This window comes from Mesitornis unicolor, unplaced genomic scaffold (assembly GCF_000695765.1).
Source record: "Mesitornis unicolor isolate BGI_N332 unplaced genomic scaffold, ASM69576v1 scaffold18989, whole genome shotgun sequence".
Classification (NCBI taxonomy): domain Eukaryota; kingdom Metazoa; phylum Chordata; class Aves; order Mesitornithiformes; family Mesitornithidae; genus Mesitornis; species Mesitornis unicolor.
Genome location: NW_010205472.1, coordinates 102,876 through 124,105, shown reverse-complemented (window position 1 = coordinate 124,105; position 21,230 = coordinate 102,876). Strand labels below are relative to the sequence as shown.

The 21,230-nt window shown below is 37.7% G+C and overlaps 1 protein-coding gene across 5 annotated transcripts in view; it reads left to right on the top strand.

Annotated features, from left to right (window-relative positions):
• Window positions 1–16,475: 16,475 nt before the first annotated feature.
• Window positions 16,476–21,230, top strand: part of KLHL32 (kelch-like family member 32) — a 100,408-nt gene continuing 95,653 nt past the window's right edge. For all 5 annotated transcript variants that reach the window (XM_010191440.1, XM_010191439.1, XM_010191438.1 and 2 more), the window contains exons 1-2: window positions 16,476–16,498; window positions 19,474–19,654. In XM_010191440.1, the coding sequence (XP_010189742.1) occupies window positions 16,476–16,498; window positions 19,474–19,654 (204 nt within the window). The remainder of the gene's footprint in view (window positions 16,499–19,473; window positions 19,655–21,230) is intronic.

The window sequence follows — 21,230 nt, the reverse complement described above, 5'->3', positions numbered from 1 at the left end:
CAATACAACTGCTCAGTTCCTTGGCAAGGTGGGGAGCAGTCTGTCCCCTGCAAATCCTCTGATTCAAATCCAGGGTTTTGTGTGTGTCATTTGGTAAACAGAGAAGTCAAACACCATTTAATTTATTCTTTTAGTCCTTGGATCTATCTGCAGTATCCTTAGACTTAGTCACTGGAGGGGATGGGTGGGCGCTTCAGGCCATGTTTATGCCAGTCAGTACCTTTTGGACCAGTGTGTGTCTGTTCCCAGCTCAAGAACATTGATGAATAGCTTCCGTTTGTTCTATCATTCAGTGGCGCTTAATTTTAGCATTGCCAGCCTCAAGCACTCAAACACTGAAAGTCAGTTCCCAGACATCAGTAATTAAATACATTCAGACACTTTTCATTAGAAGTCATAAGTCTGGTGTTAGATTATGTTTTCAAGCTTCTCTCAGTAGTCTTGAGACCTAAAAGCTTTATTCTTTGTTTGAAATGAAAGCTTCGGGTGGAGTTTAATGCTAGGAGATACATTTTGTGACAGGGAAGGAGACCACCATGATTACTTTATTTTATCTTTTCCTTACCTTAAAATGTGTTTATTTTCTGATCACAACTTACTTTGGATCGCAACAAAACTTTTCTCTAGTGATAGAGACTCTGAGTTAACATTTTCCTTCCTAAATCGGTCTGTGTCAAATTTTGATTTAGATGCTTTTACTGGTGATGCAGTACTGTTGATTTCTCTAGAGATGTACTAGCAGTGATATATTTGAATTTTATTATTTGCTGTGAACCAAATGTAGAGGTGATATAGGTAGCTTCCATGTGGGTTAGAGGCTGGGAATCTAAACTGATGAAACATTAGTTGAAGTCAAAGAAAATCTTAGTGTTGTGATACAATTTAGAGGTCAGAATACTATAGTAAAATACAATAATTCCTACCAAGTAACTTAACTTTACTAAAGCTTATGAAGTGTCTAGCATATTAAGAAAAGCTATGTAAAATAGTATTGTTTTGTTGGGTATATTCCATTTAAGTTCATCATAATTCCGTTATGAAGTGGGTTTTCTCTTTTATGTTAGCGAATGTTGCTTTTCCTTCTGTAAAAGTTCATAGCAGCTGGAATCAAATGCTTTATCCTCAAACAAGAGTGATTATTAAGAAGATAATCTCTGATCATGCTGATACCAGCAATATTTGATGTGTTTTAAATAATTAAAAATGCTAATGTGAAATCTGGTGGGTAAAATAAAGTGCACAGTTAAGGCAATTAACAGCATAAGATCTAGTCACATGAGTTGTTTGGTGTAAATTCTTTTCACTATCAAAAAAGCAACGAGCATCTACATGAAAAAAGACTGTGTACTGCACGTCTGCTAACACTATGCTCTGAACTGCTGAGAGGATTGTGGGTCTTTCAGATCTAGTGAGAGCTTTGACTTCTCCAAGGAGTTGAATTAGTGAAGAAGAAACTGTTTTGAACTTAAATGTGTCAACAGAGAAAAGATTTGGGGGAAGAAATCTCTTCAGGGCTCTTTTATTGAGTTTTGGTGTTACCAAATCCAGGAAAATCTCTGTTTTCTGGAATTTGAACAGCCTATAATAACAGTAATAGGCCACTGTTACCCTGTTTGTAATTCATGGTTTCTTTGGTTTTGAGTTCCTTCACTGCCTGGCAGTGTGGTTTTGACAGAGGTGTCCGCCATGGCCTCTAGGAATCCCGTCTTGAAGCACACCCACAGGAAGATGCAGTCACTGACTAAGTTGGCTTTACATTGAACACCATTGATGTGGTGCTGAGTGCATCTTCTGCGCACCCATCCTCACTTTGCCCAGCTGTAGCTTGCTTGTTGCATGACTGCCTTTTCTGATTCTTCCTGTCCAAACCCAAAGGCTTGTTCCGTGCTGAAATCCTAGGTATCGGGGAGAAGTTTAATAAGTGATCTCCCACTGTGTAAGGAGCTCCACTCCTTTTATTGCACAATCATTAAAATATGAGTAGTTCATTATTTCAAGATTTAATTTCTTCTTTCTTCACTAGAGGAAATGCTTTACGCTTATGTACCCTTGGAGAACTGCTTACCAATAGCTAGGCATTTCATAAGGCCCCCAGCTGCATCTGTGAGATTGATCTAGCATTCATGTTTCACTATTTTTTTTCAAATATGCAGCAGTATTTCTACTAGAAAGCTATGAAACATTACAATTAAAAGATTCACAGAAATGTAGGCTTTTAAACTATGAATTTAGTCTAATTCTCATTGAAGACCTTGAACAAATTGATGATGAATTTGAGAATAGCAAGGTTTGATCTGAAATAAGTAGTGGGATATGATATATTCTGGGGGAGTTAATGAACACTCAGATTTTTTTATCTTTTTTTTTTAATTCAGAATCCTCAGTCTTTGCTGTGGCTTTCCCAGACATCATACAGAGCAGAATTATCTTCTGAAAAGTCTTCTTAGTCTGGCTTAATTCTGAAATATTCTAATATATTCCCTCTACTTTCGACCCGTGGTAGCATTGTATTTAACAGCAAAAATCCTTGTGATTGTTGGGCAATTATGCAAGGTGATTTTACTGGTTTGGAGTTCCTTTAGTGATGAACAGATGTATCAGAACTTCTTGAAAAAACTCTTACCAAAATTTAAGTTGCATAAAAGAAATTTTTTTGCTTTTTGTCAGGTGTTCTTTAGGGCTCAGTTTACTTGCCTGAACATGGATGTCTTGTGCCATTTGAGAATACTGATCCAGAAGAGACTGGATGTCCTGTGCGTTCAATGTCATATCTCTCATCACCCTAGAGAGATGCCTTAGTTCCTGTAGTGGGTCTTAAATGACAGTAAATGCCTGTGTATTATCAACTGAATTTAAGTCTTAATTGAGCCTAATTGGAAAAAAGTAAAAATCAGTGCATGCATGTATTGCTTACAAATATTATTTTTGTTTATAAGTCAATAATTATCAAACTTCATATAAATGGTAGTAGCAGAATTGCTACTGAAAAAAATAAGAAGTACTTATGGCAGAATATTTCTTTGTGGTGTTACAGTACATTTCCTTTGGATTGATGTTAATTGTAGCCAGGAGTTCAAAGGAGTCTTAGGCTGTTGTAATAAATCAAAAGACTGCAACTCATAAATGTGCTGCACCAGGACACCGGAAGAGAGATGTGGAGGCAAGTACATTCACTATGGTTTTGATAGAATTTCCTCTTTTTGTCTTTCCTGTTTCCTTTTAAGAGGTAAAATTTCTTAAAGAAGATCGGAATGTGGAATAAATAGGACATATGGGACTAATATGCTCTTGCATGCATACAGTATATTCATAATCTTTTCAGCTGTACCATAGATAATCACACAAAGCACAGAATCGTCTGGGTTGTAAGGGACTTCTTGAGATCATGTAGTCCACCCCCCATTCAAGCAGGGTCAACAAGAGCAGGTTGTCCAGAACTGTGTCCAGAGCTGTTCTGAATATCTCCAAGAACAGAGACTTCATAGCCTCTGGGCAATCTGTTCTGGTGCTTAACCATCCTCACAGTAAAATGTTTGTTCTTGTGTTCAGATGGAATTCCACGTGTGTTAATTTGTGCCCGTTAAGTTATAGAAGCAGCAATGTTTTAACTTCAATTGTGAGTAGCTATTTGTAGCATTTAGTGACTTTTAATGAGATAACTATTGCCCTTATAATGTTTGAAAATATATACAATTATTTTAGAAACAAATGCTTCTAGAGCCTTTTAAATTATTATTTATTTTAGTATTGTCACATGTGCAGATGTTGTCTTGACAAAAGCTGAGCTCCAGCTGTGTACAAGGAATTATGCTTGGCACTGTTTGGCTTTCCCAAATGTAGTGGACTTTTAGTGATTGACATGCAATTCACAGACTACAGTTTGGTACTTAGGACTGTCTCCACAAATCATCTTGTGCTTAGTTTTAGGAGCGACAAACCCTAGAGACTTGCTGATATTCCCAGTTTAATGTTTGGGTAGTGATAGATGCTTAAGAACAAGGATTCTCAACAAGGCACAAGTTATCTGCAATTTCGTGAAGGGAAGAACAGGGTGCCAGTTCAGCTGATACAAAAAATCAGAGGTGTATGTGTTTAAAATTCCTCACTCTTCTGTAAGCAAGCACTCACCTGTAGCCTTACAGAGTCTTTCATAGGTGCCTACATTCACAGTGCCCTTATTAATTTAATAAGCAGCAAGTTGTTTCACAAAAGAAGGGTTTAACTTTGTTCTTTTGATATTTCTATTCTCCTGTTTTTATTAAAATAATCTAAGAACTGTTGATGCAGCACTCACCAGATAATGGATCTGAGTTCAGTTGTCCTTGCTGTGATGGACATTCAAAACTGTTCCTCACACTTCCTACGATGACTGAAATAACTATTACTAGGCTAGAAGCAGAATTTGGTATGTGTGGGGTTAATCTTGATTCCCTCTTTGTGCTGTGGTTTATTGTCCCTAATCCCTTTGGCTTGGAAGGAGAGTAAGTGAGAACAGGTATCCATAATCCAGTGATGATCAGAGTATCCTGGGGGTAGGGAGATCTGGTTCTGCTGTGGGAGCTGGGACCAGAAGTTTGAATTGACATTTTGCGAACGGGGCTGTAACACAAGTTCCATGACAGACTGCTGTATAATTATTAAGGAACAGGGAGCTTTAAGTGTACTTTTTCTTGTTTGTTCAACATAAAAGCAGGGCTGATATAAAATATAGCTGTTCAGGGTTCTCCAGTTGCAGTATCTCTGCACCCACTGATTATTTCTGCACATTTTCATTACTGAGGTGAGGTTATTGTTGAGAAGTGACAGCAGAAGATGTAGTTTCTAGAGCTGTCATCATAACTGGTCTGTCTTTTGGCTGCCAAATGTGTCAACAGCTAATGCTAGTCAGATCTGACTTGTGAACATATACAAGTTTTACAAAAAAATCCGTTGAACCATCCAGTCTGTCTTGAAATCAGTATGCACCCAAAGGATTTTAAGTTTTAATTCTGGGATTGTCTCTGAAAAAGAATAGAGCACATTGAAACTTGATGTTTGCAAACAAGAACTCAAATGTCTTTCTAGTCACCTAATTGATAGAGCTTATAATTAGAGTGATCTTTTACTTTAGCACAAGGTATTATGTTAAACTGAGTTTCTTAAAGCATGTTGTCAAAGACATGACTCACACTAGAAAATGCATCATACGCATCCACAGAATGAGGGTTTTTTAGACTGTATTTCCTGTCACCTCCCCTCTCTGTCTGATATGTCCTCTCTGCTCTGAAAGGAATTTTTATTTGCTAGATTGACACTGGGTATTAGTGATAGTGGTCAGTATCAGAATATTTTCTAGGTAGCTCATCTGGAAAACAGAAATTCTGTATTAGAAATGGAGCATATGTTGAGCAGAGGACAAGAAAAACAAGAAATCTTCTGTTGCAGTAAAATATGCTGGTATGAAGTCTTAGATGTCTTTTGCAAAGCCTAAATAAAAGCTCTGAGAGAAAAGAATGCACTGACTACAATCGACTTGAGCGGAACACTTGGGTGTTTTCCTGGAGAAGAGGTCAAGTGTCCTGATGTTTTCCTGTGTGTTCCCAGCAGATCTGTGAAGCACAGCTTCCCCTGGCAGGGGGTGGGAGCTGCACTATTCCCAACTGTCTTAATGCTTCAGAAGCTCATGCTGTAGCAGGGTGTACTTGCAGGGAGTAGGAAGAAGGCCGCAGTTATTTGCTCTAGTAAATTGGTCCCTTGATACCCCTCCTGAGTTAAAGGAGCAATTTTCCTTCTGTTGCCATGTAAGTGTTTTCTATCTTGGGGCTCTGAGCAACCTGACATAGTAACATTGTCCCTGCTTACTGCAGGGGGGTCAGACTAGATGTTCTTTACAGGTTCCCTTCCAACCCAATCCATTCTATGAGTTAACTTGGTTAACTTGGTTTTGCTTCGTTTGTCCAGTTACAGCTTTGTACAGCCCTATGTGTATAGCAAAACCCCTGTAGGTTTGTGGTTATGGGGTGCAAAAATAAAATATCTCTGACTTCTTCCGTGCTGCTTTCCTCATCCCAGATGAGGCTTATCTGTGTTCTTTTCTAGTTTAGCTAGTTAGGGTTATAGAGGTAGCAGTGACTGTCTAAGCATGTTACAGACAGCGAATGAATAAATGAAAGTGATCTATGGTAATGAAATAGTGATGGAAATTCTATTTTTTTTCTGAACAATAGTTGCTTTTTTGATCTGCAGAAGGCAGTGTAAAACAAGGTGAAGGCCTGAAAGAAACCATCCATCTTGGGGATAGCAAGTGAGGGATTGTAGCTAGGGCAACCAGTGTCCTCCTAGAATGATGTGGCCTTAATGCTTTGTTAATCTGTAACTGTGGTGCTTGCAGTGCTTTTGAATGAAACTTTTGGATGGTTTAATGAAAGTTTGGAATAAAAAGTAATATAGTTCAGGTATGCTGAGAGCCCTAAAGAAAGTAGATCAAAAGAAGCTACCACCACACACAGATGCAGTAGTGCAAGTTCTAAAGTTCAGATTTTGTATGCCCCAGATCACAGTTTTGTGAGACGGTAACAACTGTGCAGCAAGCAGTATTGAAGATGACATATATATATATAACTCTGCTATCTTGCCTTGCTTTTGAATCACTACAATTTAAGAATTTACACTGGTGTGGTATTAACCAGGCTTATAGAGGTTCCAATATAATCTAAGTTATGTAAGTGAAAAAGTACACGTGTACGTGTCTTCTTAACATTGTTACCCCTCATTAAGTTTGTTTTTAACACAAACATAAGTCATATGAGAATAATTTCACTTTACCTTTTTTTCTGTTTTAATCAAACATTCACATGTTAGGAAGTGTTGGGACGAGAAATACCCATGCCTTTTCTTGCAGTAAGATCATAGGCCACTTCAATTTGGGCATTGGAGCACTTAGCTTTTTGCCTTTTTATAGCATTCTTAGCTTCATGGACATGTAACTTTTTAACAATTTTTTAAAAATTAAACTACAGAAAAAATCTGGAAGAGCTGTACTGACTACATGGAACACCAGCATAATTGGAACCATTAGGACTGAGCTCTGCTGCCTGAGTAACCTCTCAGGTATTATCATTGTAATCCAGCACAGTCAGCAGAAAGTGAAGGCAAGTGGTGTGCAGAAACTTCTCCACAACAACAACAACAGATGTGAAACGTGGTGATTTGATTCTTTTTCAAAAATGTAGATGGAATGGGCTTCAACAGACACTTGTTCCTTTGGTTGCTTTCTTACACATCTGATGTTTTTGTTTGGGTTTTAGGCCAGGATCTTCCCAGCACTTGGGTGTTTGCCTTTCTTTGTGCCTTTCCAGTCTTAACTCCTGAACTGAGCATTCAGCCTTCTTGCCAAACAATTAGAATTATTCCCAGCTGGTCTATAACGTCTCTTCCTGTGATCATGCTGTAGAAAAACCCAGCATTTCTCCTCCCTTTTGCCTAGATACTGAACTGATTTTAGTATTCCACTGTTTCCTGTCCCCCTTTGCAATAGAGGAAAACCAAGAAACAACTGCAGCTGTCTCACCTGGTCTTCATCACCAGCTTGTTCCTTATCATTTCTTGTTTCCTTTTCCATCTTCTTTCCCTCTCTTCATCTTTCTCTTGGCTTCATCCAAACCCGTTTCATCATCAGATTAATGACTCCCTACCCAATGTGCTTAAAGCTGCCAGAAATCTTTTGATACCCTCTTCTCTCCACAGAAAAGTATTTGCAAATATCTTTGTTTCCTTACATTGAAGAGTAGAGGAATAGTTGGGAAGCCAGTTATGTTGCAACAGGCTAGAAGGCAACTTCTGTTCCTTCTGAGCAGAATTCAGTACTTTAGTGTTTGATTTAAATGGCAGATTATTTTTTCTGTCCAAGAAAGTTGAAAATCTGGAAGCTCTGTAATAAAGGAAGATTCTGAATGTCTTTCTGTCCTTGTTTGGAAGTTTCAACTTGGTACAAAACGTGTTTTGCATTAGTAGTGTATATGTTGACAAAGGATCTCTAATGACATATGTGTAATTTTTATTCTTTTCTTTAATATTCATTCATTAATAACTGGTCCACATCTCTTCCACCCTTCCCACCCACCTCCACTTCCATGTATTTATGAAAGACAAAACATAATAAATGGAGAAAAACACATTTATAAAACTGCCTGAGGTGGTTCCTAACTTAGGAGTTTGCTAGAGCTTTGAATGCTTTTGCACAACTTTTGTGTTTGGTGCAGGGATTCAGAAGCCTCACTTGTGCTGGTAACATTGCATGGCCCATTCCAGGCCAGAGCTTGAAAGTCAGACATCCTTGTCAGTAGGCCATTACAGCAATCTCTGGCAAGGTCTTTACTAAAGCCATCTAGTGCTCTCCCAAAATATTTCCAAGTATGGCTTGGGAGCTAGTCAGTGAACCTTCCCAATTAGTTGTTTGGATGTGGCCATGCTATTTTGGAGACCACAGGAGACCAGGTGTAGGTTGGTTGGCTATGTGGGCAATGGAATCAGCACTGACACTGTTAAATTTGCTAATACTGACGAAGCTTTCCCGCTTTTCTGAGGATGGAGATGGGTAAAAGTATCTATCTTACCCCTTCCAATGAAGGTGTATCTGGAGTTTCCTTTGGACTGTTAATGTATGTGAAAATTTTCATGCTTGTTTAAAGATATGAGGTAAAATTGGTAGTGATTTTTGTGATCAGTTACTGTGTAACCTGAATAAATTGTCAAAACCGAAACATGGAGGCTTGTTACTGTGCTTTTGCAGCACTGATGTTTGGAGAACTACCAGTTAGTTGTTCTGTTATGTACAGGCTTTTATTTTTCCTTCTGATTCCTGATATTGAAAACACCCACTGAACACAGCAAGTATTTTATGCTGTTGTAGTTCTGCTGTGAGGGGGGAAAAAGACTCCTTGAAGTAGCCTGGTCACTGTCCTGGAGGTATAGATTATCTTGAAGTATAGCTCTGCCACCCTGTGGCTACTGAAGGTCACTCTTGGAAGGTGTGTGTTTACTGAGCTACTGGTGCTCACTGCCTTTTTCTTTTAAACTTCATGTATGCCATTTTATGGAGAAAGTTGGAGGGCTATTGTAGGTCCCATAGAGATGTATAAGCTCTCTGTGCTTTTACTGAAAGTTATAAAACGTAATGGAAATGCCATTAGTTAACAGATCTCATGATGGTGTAGTATGTAGACACAACTGCTCACCTGGTCACCTCAGCAAGGCTGTCCACTATCCAACAATCACTTCTGCTTTTCTTAGTATTTTTATGTGGTTTTAAGCAGAAAATGTGGTTATTTATGTTTCAAATGTAGGCATAAAATATTCATGTAGGCTAACTGCCAAGATTGTGGACTATCTACGGTACTGTATATTTCTGTTTGGTGTAAATACTGCAAATGCAGATTTAAAGTGGTCTAAAAACACACTGATGTATTTTTGACTGTTACTACCCTAGGAAAGAATGCTGTGTTCAATAAAAACACCTTGATGGTTTTGACAGTTAAAAATCCAAGGCTTATCTGAGTGAGGCCCTGATGAATTTGACAGCATTTCAGAGTACACCTCACTCTTCTGTGCCCATTTCAGTGCTGGTTCCTAGAGTTTTCAGGAGAAAGAATTATGATCTTTAGTTAAATATCTGTTGCTGTTTACTGTAAAGCATTCTGACCTCATTTAGAGAAGTATTCCACATTTTGCAACACACATGGTTATGTTGATGCCAGCAGCGGTATGCCTTCAAACTACAATGCCAGAGAACTTTCACTCTGTCCCTTTTTAATGAATATGGACTCAATGTGTAGTTTAGATACTTCCCTTTGAGAGTGCTTTGTGTATTTGTTGCCCAAGCTTCAGAAAGATAAGAAAATAAGTTGTAATATTGTTCTCCCAGCCATACTCTAACAGTGACACATGGCCTTTTTTACCAGGTGAGTAATTCATGTAATAGCTTAAATGATAGCAACAGTGAGTGGTTCTGAAAAGCAAAACTGGTAGTGCACAATGGTATGTTATTATAGCTGAATAAAACTGATCTTTTTTTCAAAGGAAAAATGTTAAATTTTCCCAAATGTATTCCTGAAAGTCATCAAACTCAGAATGTGTAGTTTCCAGTAGAACTGCAGACTTTTTCCTTTCTTGGGTAGTATGCTGCTGTATTAAGTTACATGATTGCTTATGGTTTTATTTATTATTGCTCAAGTCGTAGTGTAGCTAAAATATGCCCGAAGTTACACAGATGAACATAAACCTGGCATGTTTTTTAATCTGAATGCCTTTTCAGCAAAAATGTTCTGAATACTGACATAGTCAGATACATAGAAGATAGAAAGCCATAAATATGATATAAATACAAAAAGATGTGGTTCTGCTCATACATCCTTTACCCCTGTGGTTTCATTTTATATTTCTGTCGTTTAAGATCTTAACAGTTTGTGAAGGCAGATGTAATTTGGTAGGGATAGACAATAAACTTCATGATTCTAATTGGCTGTAGCTGATGGCCTGAAGATAGCAATGACCTTTCCAGTCTCACAAGAAAATACTTTGTATCTAATCAGAGGAGTGTAACAGTTTGATTTTTCTTACTGTATTTTTACTTTATTACTGATTTTACTGAATGTTTTTTTTGCATTTTTTTGACTGACTCCTATTTTTACAAACCAATGTGGGTTTGCAATTTTTTACTCCTTTCATGTTGTAATTTTTATTAAATATAAGTCGGGTTGTTTTTTTTCATTACTATGAGTGCTTTCTCTTGCAAGTCACTGTATTCAGGCGGTCAGTTAGATTAGAAACCTGCAGTTGCGCTGAGTTATGGTTTCACTGACAGCGTTGGGCAGTGGCAGAGTTTTTCTCACAGCTGTGACATTCTTGAATATTTTTGCATGGAATGAGAAAAATCTTTCAGTTCTCAAAGGTCTTAACAAAAAAGGGAAAAAGTAGTGTCTCCCAGACACGTGAGAGCAGTGTGTTAATTTACTCGGAAGAGACAGTTTTCAATCAGACTTTTTTTCTGCTGTTTCCAAGTGTTTCCCTTTTGACAAACTAATTTGGCAGAGCTCTGATAAAAAAATAGAAGATAATGCTGCCCTTTATTTTCTGTGAATAGTAAGCTCATATAGTCTTGTTTCTGAAGAGACTTACTCTGAGAGAATCACAGAATATTAGGAGTTGGAAGGGACCTCAAAAGATCATCCAGTCCAACCCCCCTGCCAAAGCAGGATCACCCAGACCAGGTCACACAGGAACGCGTCCAGAAGGGTTTTGAATGTCTCCAGAGAAGGAGACTCCACAACCTCTCTGGGCAGCCTGGTCCAGTGCTCTGTAACACTCACAGTAAAAAAGCTTTTCCTTATGTTCACATGGAACCTCCTATGCTCCAGCTTGCTCCCATTGCCCCTTGTCCTGTCATTGGACATCAGAGAGAAGAGCCTGGCTCCTTCCTCCTGACACTCACCCTTTACAAATTTATGAACATTAATGAGGTCACCCCTCAGTCTCCTCTTCTCCAAGCTAAAGAGACCCAGCTCCCTCAGCCGCTCCTCATGAGGGAGATGCTCCACTCCCTCCATCATCTTTGTGGCCCTGCGCTGGACTCTTTCAAGAAGAAGAGAAGGTGAATTACAGCTTGAAAAGATTATTTATTCTGATTTACTAAAACCAGAGTACTTAAAAGACAACACCAGAAGCTCCTATGAATAAAGATCTAAAGTAGGACAGAAAATTGCCATGGGTAAATCTTAATGGTCTTATTCTGCACCTCTGACAGCCTCCTTCAGGATGTGCTATGAAGACATTCTGCAAGGAAATGGATGTAGTGGACTTCTGATAGTTTTTTTAATATTGCATTTTCTTTTTAAATAAAGACCAGATTTAAACCAGATTTTTGAAGATGTGAATGGGAAAATAACATTTCACAGAGTCCAAATGCTTTATATTCATGACGTATCTAGGTGGCTCAAAATATTGCTTTTCTACAGGAGAGAGTAATGTGATACTTATGATCCCTTTAGTTCATTTTACACCTGGTGTAAGTTATTTCTTTTAACTAAAACTGAAGAAATGTAGTTTTCAGTGAAACTGTTTTTCTGTTTTGAAAAGGAGTGACTTGAGGGAAGGAAGATTACTACTTAAAAATGCAGAACATTTTGAATTCTTTATATATTAAGAAATATAGTCTTGGTAACTAACTTTTGTGTATGTGAATTTCCATGTTTCTAATTAATCCACTTTGGCACACTGCAAATTTAATGAAAGTAATGATGATTCACCATTTTCTGTCAATTTAAGAGTCAGAATTAAGAACATTAGTAAGTGTATCTAAATGAAATATTTCTAACTGGAAAGATACACTCTCCGTACTCACAGAAAAACCCCTCTCACATGTCTGGGAGACACTACTTTTACCCTTTTTTGTTAAGACCTTTGAGAACTGAAAGATTTTTCTCATTCCATACAAAAAAAACCCAAAAAATGAAAACCCAAAACAATTCAGTGAGAAGTTTTACAGATCAACAGGTTTTTAATGGTTACTGACAAGTGAGAAAACCTCTGTTTTTGATAACTAAAAGCATTTCATATATGAAATGATAGATAATGATCTAGACGATGTGGAAATAGATAAATGAGTAGATTTCTCAATTCAAAGTAAAATGTTAAAGGAGAAATTAGAGGGCTTTTCACCCACTGGAGTTCTTCATAGGCAGAGTAATACCTAACTAATGCAGTACTATTCTGTGACGTTTAGTGATAAATAGAAAATCAGCAGCCTTATTTGTAGTTAGCTAGGTGAAGGCCTTCTTAAGTGGTACTAATGTAATGGATTTCACAGTTCTCAAACTTTCTTACCACATCTTTTATTAGGAAATGAAGAACATAGATCTTCCTAGAAAGGCATACTGTTACTCTGTGAGGGGCTGCTGTGGGGCAATGGCTGCTACCTCACTCCAAATGTGGATCATTAGAAGAGCAGGGATGTTGCATTTGGTGCATGGTTCGAAATACACGTTACTTTCATTTTTATGTTAAAGAATAACCTAGATAAAGTCTAAAACCCACAGATATTGCAGATGTTCAAACGAGACAGTCCATTGTTATTATCTTAGTTAACATTTCCCTTTCAGTAGTACAAGCGTTAGCAGCCTCTACTCTTCCAAGTTCTCAGTGAAGCTGTTTAACAGTGTTACAGAATCACAGAATGATAGGGATAAGAAGAGTCTTCTGAAGATCATCCAGCCCAATCTCCCTGCTAGAGCAGAGTCACCTGGAGAAGATCACACAGGAACACGTCCAGGCGGGTTTTGAATGTCTCCAGAGAAGGAGATGCCACAACCTCTCTGGGCAGCCTGGTCCAGTGCTCTGTAACCCTCACAGTAAAGCTTTTCCTCACCTTCAGATGGAACATGCTGCATTCTAGTCTGTATAGCTCCTTGTCCGCTGCTGGGCACCACTGAAAAGAGTCTGGTCCCATCCTCTTGACACTGGCCCTTTGGATATTTATAATAATTGATAAGATCCCTCTCAGTCTCCTCCAGCCTAAACAGACCCAGCTCTCTGGGCCCTTCCTCATAAGAGAGATGCTCCAGTCCACTCATCATCTTAACTCTCCACTGGACTCTCTTCAGTAGTTCCCTGTGTTTCTTGAACTCGGGAGCCCAGAACTGGACACAGTACTCCAGGTGTGGTCTCGCTAGGCTGAGTAAAGAGAGAAGCTGCATGTTTTCAGACATTATTATTAGACTGTAGTTACCAGTAGTATTCTGTGTAAACCTTGAATGTGGTATTGATTCCTCAAGATCCCTGACTTAAATGAATGAGAGCTTTGTCTGAAAAAGGACACACGCATTCTGCCAGCAGGTATTCTTTGGTAATAAACTGCATTGTCTAGTAGTTCCAAATCAGTATTATCATCAGCTAAATTAAGGGAAGAAATACTGCTTGCTTAAATACTACTTTTTCATAATCTTTGAACAAATAATTCTTGAACTACACTGCTAATTTGGGTTGGAGAAGAAGCATAACCTGACAGTATGCAATGGGTGCGGCAGAGTTGCACACTGCTCCAGGGTATCCCAAGAGTAAAATAAACCACTACGTTTTACTTTGCTGCATCGTAAGACTAGGGAAAAAAAAATGTATAGAAGGACTGACGTTTCATGAGGCTGCCACAGAATGCTGTTTCGATACATTAGTTGGACGTAAACATTTACATGGACATTGTGATTTCTTTTGAATTGCTTGTCTTTGAAATCCCTGGATATACTGTGTTTTCATGGAAGACCGCTAGTCTTCTCCCATTCCCCACCAAATTATTGTTATATTCTTTTAGCACTGATTAGATCATTAATAGGCTTTTCTTATTTGCAGATTTTTAATTTTTGCACTTTTCTAGGATTTTAACAAACTTCTGAAGCAATAAGCAAATGAAAGGTAGTTGTGAAATAGAATAGGATGAGTGGTTAGTGACCTTCATCATAAACTTGTAAGAAGTGAATGTCTCAAAGAAATAATATGCAAAAAAAAGTTTTATGGCAAACTTGGCGTGCATCTCAAACCTAAGATCTAGTAAGTATTTTCTGTTTGGCCTATATTTTTCTTGGTAATCTCCAGCATAATGGAGTATTTCAGTAGAACAGAAGGATTTAGGTGGAATTAAAGTTTACCATTTAAACCAAGAGTCTTATCTTTAAACTTATAAACTAATCTTTTAAACTGATTTAATTACTTAAAGTAGTTAAATAGAAAGACAGTAATATGTTTTAAACGTTCTAATGCAAAGAGTTTCCCTAAGTACCAAATCAGTTTACATAAAGAAGATGGATCCAGCTATCTGGAACAGAAAAGAGCTCCCCTACCAAGCCCCCAGGAATAAATTCGGAATGTCTAATTATTAAAAATTTTGAGCTGCTAAACTAAATCTGTGCAGTACTGATTAAATTATTTACATACTGTTACTGTATTCTTGTGTATGCGATGTAGATTTAGAAATAAAAAGTGAGGCATGCTGTGCTGGCACTTGAGGGGAGAAAGGATGTATGACAAAATTTAGGAAAGATGGATTTGTCTGGGCAAAACACTGAAGTCAGTATGAGGCTGTTTGGATTCTTTGTTAATTCTTTGAAGCCTGTGCCTTGGTTGTTTTAGAAGGAACACTTTTCCCTCCAAGTCTTGTCCCTTCTCCTGTTTGCTTTCTCTGTGGCTTGGGTTATTTGTAGGCCAGAGAGTTTGGGCTCTGCCTTCACCTGTCCATTACAGAGTCACCCTGAAATTAGTGTAGTGGCTTTCAAAGTAAAACTGCCAGTCAGTGTAAGAGTAAGGGGCAGAATTAAGAGCAAAAAAAGCAGCAGAATAACCTGAATTATTTGCACTTTGTTCATTTTGTGATACTACAAAAGGGTGTTTTGGGTGTTTCAGTACTAACCTCAGTAGAAGCCTCTGATAGCACCTGGTATAGGGCCTTGTTGTACTTGGAAAGCAGAGAAAACCCCCTTGTATTAAAGATGACGCTTTTACAGAGGCATACTGGAAACTAACAGAGATAGCAAAGTTCTGTCACCTTATTTAGGTACTGGGAGATCAGTGCGAGATATGTAGTGGTTTGACACCTTTGGGGAATAATTATCTCTTACAACATCTGTTATCCTTTTTGTTAGAAAAGGTAATTACTGTAGTCATTAAGCAGCATAGGTTAATTTATATGGTCACTTTAATATTTTGCTTTTAAAAAAGCTATAAAATTTCTAGATTTGATCATGCTGCATGTATGTACTGTACTGTTTGTGTTTGCCAGAATGTTTGTTTATATCCAGGTTGATAGTGATGCTTGGTCATAGCACTGCTGCCTTTTGGAGTATACAGTAAACCTCTCCCTTCTCCACCACCAAACTGTGTCTTTAGGAAAAATTACTATAGTCAAAATATGAGTTTAGGTGTCTGGCAAACCTCTTAGACCCCAAACAGGCTTGTGAGATTCCGCTGTGAGAGATGTAAAATTTTTGTAGCTGTATGTTATTCAGGGAAGCAAGCAAACACCAATAGATGCTTCTGACATCTTCAAATTGAGAGATTTTAGGGAAGACATTTCTCTCCTCACCAGTCTCCACTTTTTTGAAATAATCTGTGTTCCTGAGTTTGCAGAAAGAAGACGTCCCTCAAGGGCAGTAGATGCAGGAATTTCAGATGGTAGGGTGTGAATCCTAGAAAAGACTGGAGGAAAGACCACTTTCAGACTTTACTCAATGTAGCTAGTAACATTTCACAAGAATCTAATCGATATGGTATTTCATTCTGCAACAGAAGAATTGAAGAAAGTTGTTTGAATTACGGATCCAGAAAATACTGATCTTTAAGGCTGAGACTCTGTGTGCTTTGAATTTTAACGTTCCTCTCTCTCTTTCTAGCTGGAATGCTTGCTGCTTTCCCTAGAGGATAATAAGCTTTGATATTCAGAAGAGCAAAACTGAAAGATGCCATCTGAGAGGTGCCTGAGGTATAGTACTTGGAAGTGTGTAGGAAGTCATTCACATTTAGGATGATGTTTACTAAAGCATCACTTAACAGAGAGTAGAAAAGTGAAATTAACATTTTTGTTTGTTAGGTAGGATTTCACGTTATTAAAGACATAGCCATGTTAAAATGTGCAAAATATTGCTTGCTTTCTTGTTGTCACTTATCTCTAGCAAAGACAAGTATGCCTGGGATTGATTTGGCACCCACAATCTCTTCATGTGTTATCTTGTTTATGCCTTTGTCTATACTTAGAATTTTTGATTGTGGAAGCAACTGGCATTTACATTCATGCATCTGAATTGGTGTTTGTTCATAATTTTAAGTGTGTGTAGTGTTCCCTATTCAGGACATTTATTACTCTTCCAGTTCTTTGAAATGGCTTCAAAACGTTCTTTCCAAACTCATCTTCCTGTCTTCCAGAATCTCTCACTCTGTCTCTTCCCTCTTACAGAGTCTTAATCATCTATATGTACTTGTCAGTCTAGCCTTTCTCATTTATTTGTATTGCCCATTGTCTCATGAGAGAGTTCGTTATTTATAATTTATTTAGTTTCTTGGAGGGCTTTCAGGTGGAACACTCAGCAGATTTCATTAGTCTAGTTAATCTTGTTGCTTTTCTGCAGAACTTCAGACTGTTCTGGTACACTGGTAGTTGTTCTCTTTTACAGAATAGTTAATACACATGAGCTGATCTGGCAGCTCAGAGATCTACCTGATATTACTGGGACATGCTACCTTTCCAGTTCTGTTCCCCTTTTCCTGCCATGCTTCTGCAGCAGAAGAGAATCCAAAATTCCTTGCATTTTATAGCTGTTGAATGTAACAGCTGACAATACCACTACAAAGTGGCCATGTTATGTTTAATGAATCAGTGCTTTTTCATTCATAAATTCCAGTCAAATTGTCTTGCATGTGTATGCATTCTTCATATGCTGTTAACACAAGGGTTACAGGCAATTGATTTTTTCACTTTGGTTATTGAATTGAAACGATAGAGCTCAATTTAAAACCACAGATGACTGATGTATGTATACTATGTATACACACACACACACACACACACACACACACACATATATATATATATGTAAAATTTCCCCACAAAACTTACCCTTGTGCTTTGTCCCTGCGTTGTTTTTTTTTATTGTGTGAAATAGTCCTTTTCTTGTGGAAAAGAATTTTCACCTCTGGGTAATGGTGAAAAAGGGAAGAAGAATGAAGGTCCTGGTTCATAACATTGAAAGAGAGGCTAATAAAAACAGAAATTAAGAGAAACCATCTCTAGGTATAATTAGCTTATTTAGTTGCACAGGTTATCGTCTGTTTTTTTCACATTCTCAGTTCTCTTAGGGGAGAAAAACCAAACCAAACCTAAACAAAAAATCAACCCAACCCTGCCCTGCACCCTTCCCCTCCTGAAACCCCAGGCTCTTAAGGGTGAAATCAAGGTGAGAAGACTGTATCCTGCATTTCTCCTGAGAGTCAGTAACAAAACTGTCGGTTCACCTTTGATTTCAGATTTTTTTTTTTCCTCCAGCCTTCATCAACAGCAATACAGTTTTATTAGTTTAATTTTTGCAAAAATAATACGTCTTCGTTTGATTTAGTCACTTTGCTATAGAAATTACGGAAGGGAAATGATTGATAGGAATAATTCCCTTGTATTTTAACATGTTAAAAGTAAAGTTACTTTTCTTGATAATTGTCATTTAGAATTTCAGTGGCTTTCCGTAAATGGAACAGCTGAAGGAAAAAGAATAATTTGAATGAATCATTTTGAAATGTATTTATGGTATGTCCAGGTGTGAAACCTAAATTATTAGAATGGGGGTGAAATTCAGATACAGGTTATTCCTGTGCAGTTCCATTTCGGCAATCCTTCTTCTAGAAGTAATGTCTTGGTTCTTGTCTTTTTAAAGGATTAGGTTAGATTAGAACAAACAGTCTGCAAGACCAGTCTGCATTAGTTTACATGTGCCCAAGGTATAGGAATGGGATAGGCAGTACAGAGTGTGTTGATGGGAAAGAAGAATACGGTAGCAGCACAGCTGCTGCATAGCATGTGTGTGGAGTGAATTACATGATTGTAGTGGAAAGGCAATAGCTTATTTAACCCTTAATAATATATATATTTACTCAGTAAATCACTTTGATTTACTCAGGAATGACTCTCTGTAAACTCACCTTCTATAAAGACCTAGATTCTCAGGCAATATAAATTGGTATAGTCTCACAGATTTCAAATAAACTGCATTTTTTTGGTGCCAAAGAAGATTTGCAGGTTTGTTTGATTTGTTCCTGTTTGCATCAACAGTTATGTTGTCTCTTCCTTCTGTAGAAAAGGAAGCTGCAATCACACAATCCTAGACTGGATGACTTGGAAGTCCTGTATTGATATAAGGAGATATTCATATAAAACAAAAAAACCCCACAACATTCATAAATACAAATGACCTGAAATGGTCTGAAAACATTCAGACTTAAACAGGCCACCTGAGCCCATGAGTCTTCATGGGTTGTAGGAGGACTAGTTATGTACATACATCTATACGTACGTACATATGTACATTCTGCTTTCCACTAATGCGTCAGTTTGAGCCACTTAAAAGTTTTTTGTCACTTCATTGACCTAGGCCCTTTATTCTTCTCATTTAGCTTTAGAGTTATTCTGAATTAATCCTGTCAGTCCAGCTCACTTCTGGTGCAGCAAATGAAAATCAGTTGAGGTTTTTAAATTAGAGTATATAGTCAGGTTTCTCAAATGCTTTTTATACTGAGCTTTCCTTGTGTTGTCTATACCATATAAAGATTTTTGCCTGACAGGATTAATGACTTTTTTTTCTTTCCAAGAATTATTGAACAATGTTGTCTTAGGAAAAAAAAATCTATATTTCTGACAGAATCTGTCTGTTTCCTACGTTATTTTTACAAAATCTTTCCCTTTTCTCCTCTTAGTGTTCAGGAAATGCTGACAGGTCAGAGGCTTTGTCAGTCCAGCTCCCATAACGATGCTGTCCTGGCAGCCCTGAACCAACAAAGAAGTGATGGCATACTTTGTGATATCACCCTTATTGCTGAAGAGCAGAAATTCCATGCACATAAAGCGGTCCTGGCAGCCTGCAGTGACTACTTCCGAGTAAGTCCAAAGATATTTTTATTCTTTCTTTTCTTATAATAATAGTAAAAATTGCCCCGGGGAGTGGTTATAGATACCATACTGAACAAGCTTTAAATTTGAGCCTATAGAAAAATTAGGATTATTGCACATTCATAGAGTGTACAGCTTTAAATATCCACATATGTCATAGGAAAGAAATGTTAAGAACTTAAGTTTTTTAACTACTATTCATTATTAGTTTCCCCCCCGCAACAGAGATAGGCAGTACACATCTTTCTGTGAATCTTATGCCCCAGTAAAGTCAGAAAGTGGAAGATTTTTTTGTAGAACATTTGTAGACATTTGAGACACTTATGATTAGGACTTGGAAGGATGGGGAGAGGAAATGTAAATATTAATAAATGCAATTTAAGTCAGCTTGAGAGTGGATTTTTGTAGGGATGTGAATGGATTCTCTCAAAGAGGAGGCCATAGTAATTTTTTAAGAGTACTAAAACTTATATTCAGAAACAAGTGTTTCTGAAATGTAAAGATTAAAGTATTCCCTGGGAAGTCTAATTCAGAAACTCAGCATGGAAAATTGAAACAAGGTGCTAAAATTGGAGTAACTGAAAAACCAAATTTTCTAATAGGAAGAACATTCTTTATCTGTAGCAGTTCTCCTAACCTTCGTTATAATGTACCTGTTCCAAGTGTTCGACTGTCTGTGGCTCATTAGTTGACTGGTGTTTTTAAGTGTGAGTCATCCTGCTGTTATTCAGAGACTAAAGCTGAAATTAATTTAAGGTCTGTTTTCTCTAACAAATTAAGTTTATTTAATATTTTGCCTACACTTTAATTGTAGTGTTGTGAACTTCTTTATGGTGACCTTTGTGTTTTGCTACAATAGTAATACAGTGTTTGACAGCTGTTCTGTATTCTTAATTACCTGAGCAGAACTTTTATCTTCCTATCAACTCTCTCTCTTTTGGTTAGAATTAAGACTCAATTTGTTCTGTGTATTTAAGAAATACTAACCTTGGTGATGATGTTGAGCCAACTGATTGCTCATCTTTTTGAGCTTGTCTGCATGCTTATGCGTTCTGCTACTGCAGACTTTGTACTGCCATAGCTGCTAATGTTGCTCTGTCATGGTGTAGCAGTGACCTGGCCTGCTATAACACAGATGGCTTACCACTTTTTTCCTTTTACCCCAGTGCACAGAAAGGGATTTTGGAGCTCTCTAGCTCCAGCAAGTGCTATACATACTTGTTGATGATAGATGCACTACCGGGCTGCTGTTCTGGCTTGATTGAAACATTTCAATAAGGATGCCGTATCATTCCTCCACACCTGTGACGTGTATTCCTTCCAGAGCTCATTGTACCCTGTGCATAGCAACATCATAGAGAGGGCAACTGTACCCAGTGTTGAAACAGTATGGTAGGAACCGCTTCACCTTGGTCACTCACTCACTCACTGCAAGATTCTGGGCACTGTGACTTACGCTGTTTTTTCCAATTGAGTTACTTTGCTGGACAGTTACTGCAGATTAAAACGTTAATGCCCTATGGAAAAGAAAAGAAAAAATACCAAACAAAACAGTTTTACAATA